General features: G+C 38.1%; 1 protein-coding gene across 1 annotated transcript; it reads right to left on the bottom strand.

The window, feature by feature from the left end:
- Positions 1–274: 274 nt before the first annotated feature.
- LOC146454487 (inhibitor of growth protein 3-like) lies at positions 275–14,532 on the bottom strand. The gene is made up of 12 exons (XM_085095231.1): positions 14,407–14,532; positions 12,961–13,032; positions 12,226–12,326; positions 9,942–10,007; positions 8,633–8,729; positions 8,382–8,465; positions 7,623–7,793; positions 6,916–7,041; positions 5,066–5,249; positions 4,364–4,496; positions 3,379–3,417; positions 275–1,119 (listed from the first exon to the last, which is right to left on the bottom strand). Exons 1-12 carry the CDS (start codon positions 14,432–14,434, stop codon positions 1,000–1,002), a joined length of 1,221 nt encoding a protein of 406 aa, XP_084951357.1. The 5' UTR covers positions 14,435–14,532; the 3' UTR covers positions 275–999.
- Positions 14,533–14,535: the final 3 nt, after the last annotated feature.

Here is a 14,535-nt window from a genome sequence, read left to right on the forward strand (position 1 = left end):
AAAAAGTGTACATGTATGTGAAATGAGTATGACGATACTTTCCCTGAAAGCTCTGATTTTTAAGGTCCGTATGGAGCATAATCATTTTCTTGAGAACTGCAGAATTATTCGGAAAGTCCTCGGCAATCTTCGGATATAGTCGTGTCATCCTCGAAAGTCCTGGCACTCCCAGGATAAAAATCTCACGCCTTTTAGTCAGAAAAAAAGTTAGCAGGTATTAAACAATCTCATACCAACAAGTCGTAACAACTTGTCGATTTACAACTTCATAATCTGAGTTAAACTGTGTTCTTTTTAATTCTGAACAAAAACCTCATCTACAGAGGTATTAAATAAATGCAGCATGATTTTTCACTTCACACTCTTATCAGTATGTACATTTAGTCACAGGATGAAAAATTTACATGAATTATGAAAATATAGTGAAAGCGTTTGAACATGTCAACTGAATGCAGTTTTAAAGTCCTCGTCCTGGAACAGAGATCGACCGGACATTCCCTCACCTGGAAGAATGTGTTTCCTGAGGAAATTTACTAAGATTTACAGCTGAAAGGAACATGGCAATAGACCCACATGTACAGGCAGATTTTTGAAACAAGTCAACGAGCTTTCTGCTTGTACTTGAAAGTTTAAAAATCATTTAACTTAATCGTATTTAAAGACTGTTCTAGCAATATTCAATCTTTCTAGGCATTGCTTTGTCCTGGCACAAAACTGTGACTGTGACTCCTATGTGTGTCTTCCAAAGGCCAAGTGGCGCCAAACAGTCACGCAATACTGAATTGTCACTCCATTCTTTGTGTTGATTGTGTACGGCTGCACGGCACACAACGGGTAGTTAACTGACAATCGTCACGCAGCACCCAGTGGTCACGCAACTCACGGTGCTCATACTTCACCCAACGGTAACGCAACACCGAAAAGTCACGCATGGCATCAATGATAGCAGCTGAAGCCGTTTCAGTGAAGGACTATCCAGAATGAATTAAGGCATGGCGATCATTTGTGTCGGCCTCCTCTTCTTTGTTTTATCTGGTTTTGGCACTGAGGACAGAACCATTTTCCCTTCGGGGCATCTGTTAGGCCAACACATCCGTAATGGAACCACTCAATGGGGCACTGTGAAACAAAAAGCACACAGTCACATTAGCACTTGGATTGTGTGTTGACGATATCCTAACAAAACATTCCTTAAAGACGGTGCCTACTTTTGCTACTGCGCAGACGTTCTGCGCATTTCGAGATGGATCTCCAGCGGGTGATGTCTACTAATACAGGGATATTTTTGTAGAAGCACAAGTACGCTGTCATCATATCATGTGTTAGCCAGTCATGTTTTTCCATGTATTTTTCAAACTTTAATTTAAGGAGCCGTTATTATATTTTCCTTCAGTATAGCTCTGGCCCTGAGGAAGACTAATTCTATTAGTCGAAATATTGGCCACTAATAAATCTGCCCTTTGCCGTAGTGCCAGCCTTGCATTCAGTTTGATATTTTTGTGCTGTTTCAAAACATGTGGAGAAAGCAAAACCAAGTGCTCTTGGTATCCAAAAAGAAACTTACGGGGGTAACCATACATTTTTCAGAGATGATAAAGCTTAAATTAAAACGCCATACACTGCTTTGTATTTTACTGTTTTCTTTTTTGTTTGTTTGTTGTCGGTTTTTTTTAGTTTTTTTTTTCTTTTTTGTAGTTGTTGTTTTTTGTTTAGAATAATTTTTGCTTAATTATCTCTAAAAAAATGCGTGGTTACCCAAATTTTATTTTCGGATTTCAGTGGCTCTTGCTAAGATCTGCTTCCCCCATACAGTCACAAACCACACAAAAATACTTCTTTAATAGTGGGCACCGTCCTTAACAGGGTTACCGCTGACCTCAGGATTTATTCAAGAAATTGGCCAATGAGGGCCCCTTCCGTAATTTTAGGGCGGCACTTTTACACGAAAAGGGGCCCCAAAAAGGATATGTGAACTTCTTTGTACAGTCTATTCAGAAGCAACTCAATTAATAGGCTCGATTACCAGCCGCTGTTCGGGAAAATGAGCCCGCGCTCAAAGCCGGACCCGAGGGAGCGGCGGAAATCGAGCCTACTCAATTAAGTGCATAACATGCACACAGAAACAAACGAAAAAGAGAAAGGCAATTGGGACAGCAAGAAGCTATAAAATTCGAAGAGCGACGGTCATATCAATGTTATCGTCAGTGATGCTTTCGAATACTTCATTTCACAAAATAAGGACTTATCCTTGGGCATAATTTTGTGCGTCCCATTTGCCACACCAACGTAAATCTTGTGCGGCATCTCATTATTATTATTATAGCAGTTAAAACGTCTGTATGCTATATACAGTTAAGAAGCATCACGAGGCGCTAACGCAGCGTAACACGTGGGCTATAAAGTGAATAAAAATTATTATTATTATTATTATTATTATTATTATTATTATTATTTTATATCCTTTTAACTTGTGAATAGCAATTTGTGTAGATTATCATTATTATTATTATTATTATTATTATTATTATTATTATTATTATTATTATTATTATTATTATTATTATTATTTTCCGAATTGCGGAAATCCCGCAAGGCTACTAGTAAAACATGCTTGTTAAAACAACAACATTCAAAGTACGAAACTTAATTACTGGCTGAAGATAAATCGCTTATTGTGACCTTCCGTGTTTAGAGTCTCGCTGTTTTGAATTACTTTTTAACTACAGGAGGTACGCATTAAACGTGTTCTCTCAATGCTGGCCGAAATAATGCGCGTGCAACAAATCATTCATATGACAGTAACCTACGATTGCACGCCATGCGATTGACTGTGGCATTTATCAACACTATTTACACCACCTCGTAATGTTGTTTAACTAAGCCGTGATTTGTAGTGGAAAGGCACTAGGATCCTTTGTTTTGAACATTTGATCTAGTTTGCACATTTGACAAGCTAAAGGCAAACCTGGGTGTTTTCAATGTATTTCCGGACTTTTTGAGCTTACATGTACATGTAGCTAAATAGACTCAACCTAAGAACACTAAATTTGGCACCTGATTTCTCCAAAGCCAAAAACATTTTTGTTTTAATCTGACACAACTGATTGTAAAAGTGTAATTGTGTACAGGGATGTAAGTGAAGTCATTTGTCTTGGTGAGAAGGACACAATATCCTTTCAGACCTTCATTTTTCGATCGGACACCGGATATTTTTAAGAACGATGACCAACGATTAACAACTGCACGTATTTTCAGCCATGTTGGCTTACAGCAGCAATCAAGAGCAACATGCTAACTGAAACAAAGAATACATTTCATCCTACTTTTGATGTGATGGTAAATACATGTATACTTCATTCCACATAAATATGAACTTACATCTGGATTGTCACATCCAACCATTTCACCATAAGACACCTGTAGGTAACCAAGATCAGTAAGTGTTAGTAGGTGTTCGTGGAAAAGCTACAGTATAATTTAACAAAACGTGTCTGTCTTTTTGTTGTTGCTAGGATGTCTTCACCGTGAATTAAACCTAAAGGGAAACCGGAGTCTAGAAAAATTTGACCCAAAACACAAGTTCATGCATGAAATAACAGAGAATACCATTCATCTGCCCTGTTACCAATTTCTTAGTCGACAATGGAGGAAGAGAAAATTGACATTTTGGTCTCGCAATCTGCCATGTTTGTTTCTAAACTGAACAAAGTTATGACATTACATTAGACAAGGAGTGAAATACGGCGGAAGTAGATGTAAATAGTGATATACATCTGTAGAAAGTGACAACGATTCGGTCTTGAGCTAAAAATCAGTTCAGATGGTACAAAGTGTCCATTTACAGTATGTTTGAACCACAGCACGGGTCTTGCTCAGGAGAAGAAGAAGTTGACTTGAGCCGTTCACCCGTTCACTTCAGACGTTTAAAGAATTCTGCAGCACCGCTCATCCGTTCACTTCATCCGTTTAAAATTTTTCAGCAGCCGTTCAGCCGTTTGCTTCATCCGTTTAAAATTTTCAGAAGCCGTTCAGCCGTTCAGTATAACCGTTGTATTAATTCAAACGCCCCACTGAACCGTTTATCATCCGTTCACTAGCCGTGCGATAGGTGGAACGACAATACAGTGGGTTTTGAGGTGTGGGAAATCTCTTACCCAGACTCCTCAGGCTCTTCCCAGCGCTTAGTCGCCAGGAGAGACTCTGGAAAACTGGAATTTTATTTAAGTTTTTTGATTGGCTGCCTCGTAAATTCCAGTTCCCCAGCGTATCTCCTGGTGACCAACCATTGGCCAAAGAGCCTGAGGACTCTGGGTACGAGATTGAGGTGTGGGCAAACCCTCTGCCCGCCAACAAAACCACTGACCTGATTGCAGAGACAATAACGTGGCTCATTAGGATCGTAGACCCAGTCTGGTACAGCAGCTGCTGCCACTGCTGCTTCCTGTTCAGCCACCTGGGCTGAAGCTACTGCTGTCACCTGAGTTGAGCTTTTACTCCTACAGAAGGCAAGAGGGAGGAAATAAAGGAATGATGAGTAAACTGAACATACGTACAGACGTATACATGCAAGAGACTGGTCAAAAAGTAGAGGTTAGATGGGTGGAGGCATAATTATGGGGTTTCAAGTGGTGTGTTGAAATAAATACGGCCGAAACCCACCTTATAAACACCTGAAAATAAAAGTCCTGCGTGGCAAAAATCAAGTCATAGCTATCATCCATTTTATGTCACTACGATTTAACTGCAATTTTGCATATTAATCAAAAGAAAAACCCTCAAAATAAACCAGGGAATCTCTGGTTTATTTACATCTTTATTTACTTATTTATTTATTTATTTATTTATTTATTCAATAACTATCGGAGGATATTGCCAGTCACATGCTCTTCATCCACAAACTGCTCTTTTTAAAATCAACTTTACTTGTGAAAAAAAAAAAAAAAAGAAAAAAAGAAAAAAGGATGATTACATTGTAAAAGTGATGACCCACCCAATACATGTGGATTTATTTAATAGTTCTGGATATAATGTTTGAGCAGCTTCTACGGATACACAATGTACTCACTTCTTTTTCTGTTTTGTTGCTGTTGGTGCCACACTGATAGAAGCGCGCACATCATTTGGTGTGACGGGAATGCTGACTGAGTTTACACTGGAGGATGGTGAGTCAAATGGCATCCCGAGGGTACTGCTGGCAGGGAGGCCATTTAAGCTGTTTGATGGGGTCTGTAAGTTGCTCATGGTTCCTCCTGTTGTTAGAGAATTGAAAGAAGAAAATCATTATTTATTTTATTTAAGGACAGCGCCTACTAATAAAGCAGTATTTTTGTTTGGTTTATGACTATTCGGGCAAAGCAGATCTTAGGAAGGGCTATTGAAATCCAAAAAGAAAATTGGGGGGAGCCACGCATTCTTAGGAGATAATTAAGCAACACTAATATTCTAAAAAGCAGTAAAATACAAAGCAATGTATGGCATCTTTTTCCCAAATTGAAGCTTTATTATCTCTGAAAAATGCATGGTTACCCCCAATTTTCTATTTGGATACCAAGAGCACTTGCTAAGTTCTGCTTTCTCTGCATAGTTTTTAAACCGCACAAAAATATTCCTGTATTAGCAGGCACCACCCATAGGAAACTCGAGTGTCTTGAGATATCCAGAAGGTAAGCGCAGTAACAATAGTAGGCACCATCCTTAGTCACACAGAAGCTACTGTAACTGTGGTTCTACCTTCAGTTAAGTTTCCATTGATGAAATTCAAAATTATAAAGTGACATTCAAACCAAAAACTCTGGACATAATGCATTGGCCAAATTTACAGTACAAAGTGTACATTATTTTTCCTCGTGGTGCTGTTTATTCTGCTGTACAAGAAATTAGGTGATTTGAGAGTTGAGTCTGTGGATGGAATCCCAAAGTCTAGTTGTGGGTACTGCACTATGCTGCTCTGCCCACTATGTCATCAGGCATGAAAGGCATGTAAGAGTGATCAGTGAGTGAGTGAGTGAGCGAGTGAGTGAGTGAGTGAGTGAGTGAGTGAGTGAGTGAGTTAGTAAGTAAGTGAGTGAGTGTCTGTAAACAAACAGGTCTGCAGCGCGTGCACAGCACTACACACATGTACGCAATTCGTTCCTATTTTTTTCACAAATGATGGAGTAGAAGTCGGAGTCGTAATCAGAAGCGTAGAGTGTTCAATACAATCTAGTGAAAATCAAACAACAATAATTGTGCTTGTGATTCTGTCACTTACGATCTAGTGGAAACCAGATTGCCGGAGTCGTAAGCAGAAGCTGAAGAATAAAGCAATCACAATGTCTGAGAATGAGCATTGTGATTTGTTTATTCTGCCACTACTGTTCACAACTCCTACAATCTGGTTTTCACTAAATCATAAGTGAAAGAATCATAAGTGCAATTGCAAAAAAATTGAAACCTTCTGATCCTTGCAACTCCAATTCCCTCACACTTACGACTCTGATGTTTGATTTCCACTATGCCGTAAGTTCCCTTACAACTCTGACTCTGACACCCTCACCAGTGAAAACCAGCTTTATACAGTCTGTACATGTAGAGTGACATTAAATAATGACACTCTACATGTATGACTGTGGTTACATGTAGTCTCAAGGAAATAGATCAGCAAAGGTGTCTAGACACAAAATGTCTTTTTTTAAAGCAAAGTTTAAACGCAGTGTGAACAGGCTGCCACTGGTATTTTATCAAATAGACTTTGGCTGGGGTGGTAAATAAATGAAACATTAAGATTTTAAAAGACAATTATTGATAGTTTTTCTCACTTCAAGTACAAAGGCACTTTGAAGGCTTTTTGCCATAACCAAGAGTTTTGTTTCAGTTTAGGAGGTTCAACCAAACATCTACATGTAAGACCCACCACAGCAGTAAACAGGAACATACCAAGTGCCGCAACGTAGGGTGCCTTCAAGGCTCCACTTCCTCTTCTCCCAGGCTGCATTGGAAGTGTTGCTATCGCAGCTTGAGCTGCAGCTACAGCCACAGCAGTTGAACCAGATCCGACCTCACCTGCAAACAAAAAAAACAAACAAACATGTTGAGTGTGTGTACCATCAGAGGAGCAGTTACAGTTGAGGCTAGAAAAGTGAGAACCAGACAAAATATTCCTTGGCAGAAATTTGGTGGAATTTGTTTTAGGTAATTAATAATTTTCATAATGGTGACTGCTACAGCTGTAGTCACTGTAGTAGAAGGGAAATAAGCATTAGAAACTTGAATAACGTACAATTTACTTCTAAGCCTGCCTGGCATTTGTAAGAGGATGGGGATAGGAGATCAGAGAGAAGTGCAAGGAATGTGACCATGCAAAGAGCTCAGATGTGGGAGTGGAGTTATGCAACACATTAACTGTACAATAAAGCAAGGTGTTCATGGATTTGCAACCAGTATGGATTCAACAATACACCTATAATTTATTTCTAAATCAGGTAAAACTTCCATGGGTACTGTACATGTAGATGGCTTGGAGAGTGTGACAGTACAGTGTCACCATTGCATAACGGATAACATCTGTGCAAATTCTGTTGCCAATCCAAAAGGGATCAGGTAAAGTGGGACCACAGCCTGAAAAGGCCTTGCTGCAAACTCACCTACTGTATATGACATTGAGGCAGAAGAAGGTGATTGAGGTGTGACTGATTTAGGTGATGGCGACATCTGGTTGTAGGCCCCAAGGGAACCATAGGGATAGTCTCGCATCCCAGGAATGGATAGATGGTCCCCATTCACTAGATCACCAGACAGGCCATCAAGCTTCCGCTCTGAAATGGAGAACATTGTGACTAGTTACATGTAGTTCAACAAGTTTGCGCAAAGAAGAAAAAGACAATAATTAGATAATTTAAGCATCTGTGATGTATACAATTCAAGTACATGTACAGTAGTAATCTTTATGGTGTAGCAGCCCAATCATTTCATAATGAATGTTTGGTTTATCAAAAGAGTTGATAACTAAAGGTATATTGGCCACCGTAGAGAGAATCTTCTTATGGTGGCAAATTTACCTTTAGTTATCATCTTGATCATTCTTTTGATAAACCAAACATTAATTTTGTTTCTTCTCCCCACTGATGCAGCAACACAGTTTCTTTAGAAACTAACACCCTTATCCACTAATTTGAAATGTTTCAACTAGAAGGGTATCCACAGAAAAATGGGAAACATGTTTTTGAAAGTATGAAGTTATCATACCAAAAGCCTAATTCAAACTGGATTGAAAAGTTCCAAAAACAACAACTCCCATGCATTTGCTTGTTTCAACATAATTTCACAAGCTAAAATTTAAAATTTACATCTTGATTTTGGTTGTCCTTAACTGTAGGAGTGAGAGGAAGATAGAGATTACTTACTGTGTCCAAGTTGCAGTGAACCATGTATGTGGTTATTTCTTGCTGGTGAAGGTGGATTAACAGGTTCATCAAGTCTTAATGATCCTGATTAACAGGAAAAAAAAGGCAAAAAGATTTAATTAAATTACACTTGTAATTAAAGCTAGCTGGCAATTAATTTATCTTTTATTCCTATTTTTCCAATTTCTTTTGTTCTTTGTACATTATTATCTACATGTTATAAATAAATTTAGACAGCTAAGTAAACTTACTTTGTTCCAGGATTTCAGTTATACCAGCATTATCAGCTTCTAGCTCCATTTTAAACTTTGCTAATTCCTGGTCTAATTTTCTTAGATGTCTATCCACCTGGAGAAAAGAAAGAGACTAAAAACTAATTCAAAACAAAACAGTTTCTGATCCATCACAATGAAAATAGAACCAATAATTACTGCAAATGATGACTCATTTTATTGGTTGAGAATGTCCGCAGACCAACCAATTGCAGAGAATTTACTGTAGTCAAGAAACGAATGTTTAGTTTTATCAAATGAGTTGACAAGGTACATGTACGTGCAAGTTGGCTACCATAGCTAATACACAAGCTGATATTTTGAGTACAAGTGCTTCGTCACAGTTTATCAACTTGAAAAAAATATATAAATAAATAAATAAAAGAGGATACACTCTGATGAACACCTGAAGGGGTGTGTGGAATAAGGCCCTAAGAGACTTTTGATGTAAGGTCAAATTCTCCTTTTGTTTCACAAGCAAATACAATGAAATTTGGAAGGAGAATCCAGCTATTTATCAGAAGTCACTTAGGGCTTTTTACCTTATTAACTTAGTTGATAAAAACAAATAATTTTTAAATCACTACATCAACAACACAGCACCACAGTTTCTTTATCTACACTTATCAATTTGTAGTAACATTTAACAAAGGAAAAGCAGATTACTTTTAATGTTCAATACATTGTCGAAGGTCACTCCTGATTAACAGCATATCACTTGTACATTTTCATAATGTTCATATTTATATGTACCATAATTTACATTTATTTCAATGAGGCTACTGTACTAAGTATATGTGACTCCTTGTTCAAACTTTTGTGTCAGAGTAAACTTTAATTATACAATCATTACTTTACACTAAAAGTTACATGTACATGTATGCTGCAGCCAAGCTTTTACACAGGCGCTTTCATAAAGAATGAATTTTTTTCATCATGTCGGTAAAACCAAACCTTTTTTCTCCAACGACAGCAGTAAAATGATTATTACTGATAGTTGATACTGTAACTTCCAAATCAATAGATAATCTGTCAAACCAACCATGACAAACCTTTGAGACAGTTTTCTTCCTGTCTCTATACTGTAGGATTGTGTAAGTACAGAATGTACATTGTACATGTTCAGTGCTACACATGTAGCTTTACAAATGTGCAGATCAAGGCTGTACTATTATTGAAGTTAAATTATCAGTATCTACAGTGCATGGAATCCAGAATAGGTATTTTGAAATTAAAGCAAATGCTAGACTCGTTGAGCCATTAAGGAACAAGAATCCTTTCTGCTTACCAGATCATAAACCTGTGTTGCTATGTTTACTTTTTCATCAGCATCTTCGATAGCCTTTTGGTATTCCTGCAATGCAAAATACCACAGCTAATCACACTAAGCCTTTTAATAAACAAGATGCCTGCTATACTGGCATTACGCTGATGCTGGGGCTGATTCATTTATTCCAACTGTATGCTTCGCCGATTGATAAAACTATCCTTGCTAATGGAATCGTTTGAGTCACGACAATCGCGTTACGTTGTTTCCCTTGTGTTACGCAACTCAGACTTTCACCAGAAATTTGTGAAATTCCAGTAGGATAACATAAGCTTCTCAATGACCTCTTTTCAGTCTCGCGTCGTGGTCTAAGACTGTCAAACAAAGCACGACTCCTTCGCCAGGAACTCACCAATTTCCACCATTTTAAATGTCGGGTGCTTCTTAGAAGTTATTCTTTCGATTCACCGCTTCAAAATGGTGAAATTTCCGTTTGAAAACGGCACACTTGAGTCCAGAACTTGTTAACAATATGACGCTACAATTTAATCCGTTTTTAATAAATATATCAAATGATGCGTTGACGTCACACAGGTAGGGGTGAGTGGGTCCCCTCCCTCGCGATATAAGCCACAAGAATGGATTTTGATTGGCCTGTTGTTGTTGAAGACAATCAGAACAATATATCCCGAGTAGGAGAGGGGAGAGTTTAATGAATAAACAAGATGCCTGCTATACTGGCATTACGCGAGATGCTGGGGCTAATTCATTTATTCCAACTGTATGCTTCGCCGATTGATAAAACTATCCTTGCTAATGGAATAGTTTGAGTCACGACGATCGCGTTACGTTGTTTTCCTTGTGTTACGCTACTCAGGGTTTCAAGGGAAATTGCGGGAATTCCGTTGCGATAACGTAAGCTTCTCAATGACCTCTTTTCAGTCTCGCGTCGTGGTCTAAGACTGTCAAAGAGAGCACGATTCCTTCGCCAGGAACTCTCCAATTTCCACCGTTTTAGATATCGAGTGCTTCTTAGAAGTTGTTCTTTCGATTCACCGCTTCAAAATGGTGAAATTTCCGTTTGAAAACGGCACACTTGAGTCCAGAACATGTTACGCGTGATGCTGGGGCTGATTCATTTATTCCAACTGTATGCTTCGCTTGAAAAAATTATCCTTTTTAATGGAATAGTTTGAGTCACGACGATCGCGTTACGTTTTTTTTCCCTTGTGTTACGCGACTCAGACTATCTGCGGAAATATGTGAAATTCGATTACGATAACGTAAGCTTCTCAATGACCTCTTTTCAGTCTCGCGTCGTGGTCTAAGACTGTCAAACAAAGCACGATTCCTTCGCCAGGAACTCACCAATTTCCACCGTTTTAAACGTCGGGTGCTTCTTACAAGTTATTCTTTCGATTCACCGCTTCAAAATGGTGAAATTTCCGTTTGAACACGGCACACTTGAGTCCAGAACATGTTAACAATATGGGGCCAAATTTAATCCGTTTTTGATAAATATATCAAATGATGCGTTGACGTCACACAGGTAGGGGTGAGTGGGTCCCCTCCCTCGCGATATAAGCGACAAAAAAGGATTTTGATTGGCCTGCTTTTGTTGAAGACAATCAGAACGATACATCCCGAGTAGGAGAGGGTAGAGTTTAATGAATAAATTAATGTACCGATTTGTAGCTACGAGGAAGAAAAAAAAAAAAAAGAAATCGACCCGTTTTTAGACACGGTATGCCCCCTCAGGGCATCCCGCGTAATTAATGTACACATTTGTGGCTACGACGAAGAAAAAAAAAAAAAAGAAATCGACCCGTTTTTAGACACGGTATGCCCCCTCAGGGCATCCCGCGTAATAAGTGTGACATATGCATCATACAACTGTAAATTATGCAAAGAGTTGTCATCCATCAGATAAAAAACAAATCAAAAACAACCACGTTGTTGTCATGTACATGTAAGAAAATTGGCATATTAATAAAGTTGATTGTTTGTTTAATTGATTAATTGATTGATTGATTGATTGATTGATTGATTGATTGATTGATTGATTGATTGATTGATTGATTAATTGGTTGATTGATCGATTGGTTGGTTGGTTGGTTGGTTGGTTGGTTGGTTGATTGATTGACTGACTGACTGACTGACAGACTGACTGACTGACTGATTGATTGATTGATTGATTGATTGATTGATTGATTGATTGATTGATTGATTGATTGATTGATTGATTGATTGATTGATTGATTGATTGACAGGTAGTTGTTTATTGCTGTAAATGCTGAAAACTTACATCCCTAATTTGCTTGTATTGTTGCTCCTTCCACTCTGGCTTTGCCTTGCGACAATTCATGAAGAACTGTTTCACTCTGATGTCCAGGTCATCTATTCTGTCTGAAAATAATTTAAACATATAGACTCAAATTCAAATTTCACATCTCATGTCTGTCTGAAAGAGGTTTGATCATTAAATTAACAACTCTAGTAAAACAGACTCTGGTATTCAAAATAAGCTAAAACTGGATGGATGCATTAATTGTTGCTTAAACAATATATACAGTCCACAATCACTTGAACTGTGTGAGATGCCTTAGGAGAACCCCTCAAATGAGTTTAGAACTTTACTTGTGTCATCTACAGAAGTAGAAACTGTATCTTATTAATTTTACAAAATTACATACATACGCCTGTACATGTAGTGATGTACATGTATACATGTCCACATACACCACATTTATAAATTCAAAAAAAATTAAATTTTGTTAAAAAATAAATAAAAAAAATTCTGTACTCAGAGCGCAATTTAAACTTAAAAGTGGGACATTTTGTTCGGATCCACCGAACGTCGCTTACCGTGCTGTGAGTACAGAATTTTTGTATTTTAAAATCATGATTGAAAACAATATTTTTGATTTTAAATTTTGTTATTCTGATCCTTGTCAAAGAGGGAGGGGGTGGGGGAAAGAGGGTAGAAGGAGGTCCAAAGTTCCAGTACATGTTGTACACCTGTTTTACAAGATTCACTTACTTTGAACCTGCAGGTCCATCTCTCTCATGTCAGTAAATCTGTCTCTCAGCTCGACAGGGAGCTGCTCAATCACTTAACAAATAAAAGTACAACAAATTTCAGCCTCACAAATTTGCATGGCCACTGGTCTAAAAAAAACTCTCAATACGCAGAGCTCTACCAATAGCAAAAGATGCAATTTGAGCTTAATGGACCTCAAACTAGTATACACATTACATCAAGCAATGTTTAACATGACTGTAGCAATACTCAAGGCGAGGCGGAGTGGTCCAGCGGTTAGGGCACCGGACTTGAAATCCGGAGATCCCAGGTTCAAGTCTCACTTCGGCCACGCTTGTAAATAGCCAGCTGGTATGCCCCCTGCCAGTTGGGATTTTTAACATTTTATGTTCAATTTGATTATTATTTGTTTCCCGTTATTTCTGAGTGGAATGCCTGTACATGTAAACTAGCTTTGGGTAGCTAAGTGCATTTCCACTATAAACAAAGGATTGGACATTTGACGTTACTAATAATAATTTATTTAGTTGGTTTTTCTAATTTCATTGGTTTCAATAATTTATTGTACAACGATTTGAATTCAAAGAAATAGTTATATAGTATGCGTCAGTAGGGTGCGATGCTCTTAATACTGATAAACTCAGGTCTTTTGTTGTTGTTGTTGTTGTCAGTTTTCATAGTGTCTTTCTGAGGGCGGGTGGGGGGGGGGGGGGGGGGTTGGGGTGGGAGAGGGAAGACAGTCAGTTTCGATTTTTGTTTTTTGGGTAAGAATTGGGCACACCATTCTGGTGCAATAAACATGTACGTACGCTCAATACTAGACTAATTGTGACTGAATGTTTTACTACATGTTTTTCAACAGGCTTTGTCCAAAACCTCCTGTCTTCTTCAATGTACTGAATTTGACCACCCTCAATGGAAACATGCAGTTTATAGTCCCAGACATTTTTTTTTTTTTAGTTGCCAATTTATTTTTTTTCTAAAACTCAGTTTTCCACTCACTGCACATGCCATATAAGCCACATTGAAATGTAAGCCTTTGCAGAATTTTTTTTAAAATTCAGTTATCCACTGAATGTTTACAGCATAACCTAAATATATAAAACACCGTAACACAACACAACAGTTTGCTGCTTATTTCATCTCAAACATCCACCAGCAACTGCGCATGTCCAAACTCGAAACTTGATTGTTTACTTCCTAACTCGGCACAAAAGCCTCCAATAGTTGTACAGCGTTTCCCGGCACATAAGATGCAAGAATTAATTCTATCATGGTTTAACGCCAGCCTTCAAAATCAAGAATTAAGTGACGAACACTTTTCAATAAGCTCAAGCTTTATAAGCCTTATTAATAAGTTCGAACAAAAGGAAGTTTTATAGCAAACCAGGCCTAGAATGCATCGATCAAGGTATTCACCGCAATAATCAAAAGAAAGAGTCTTACACTCAACGTAGTCTTCTAGGTAGAGCATCCTGCTTCAACAACTGGGCAAACTTCACTTGATTTTAGGTTCCTTTGTATATTTCAACATGGCGTCCATTTCACGACTGTCGAAGTCTCTCTGCTGCGCAT

This window comes from Pavona decussata, unplaced genomic scaffold (genome assembly GCF_977016875.1).
Source record: "Pavona decussata unplaced genomic scaffold, jaPavDecu1.1 SCAFFOLD_300, whole genome shotgun sequence".
Taxonomy (NCBI): Eukaryota; Metazoa; Cnidaria; class Anthozoa; order Scleractinia; family Agariciidae; genus Pavona; species Pavona decussata.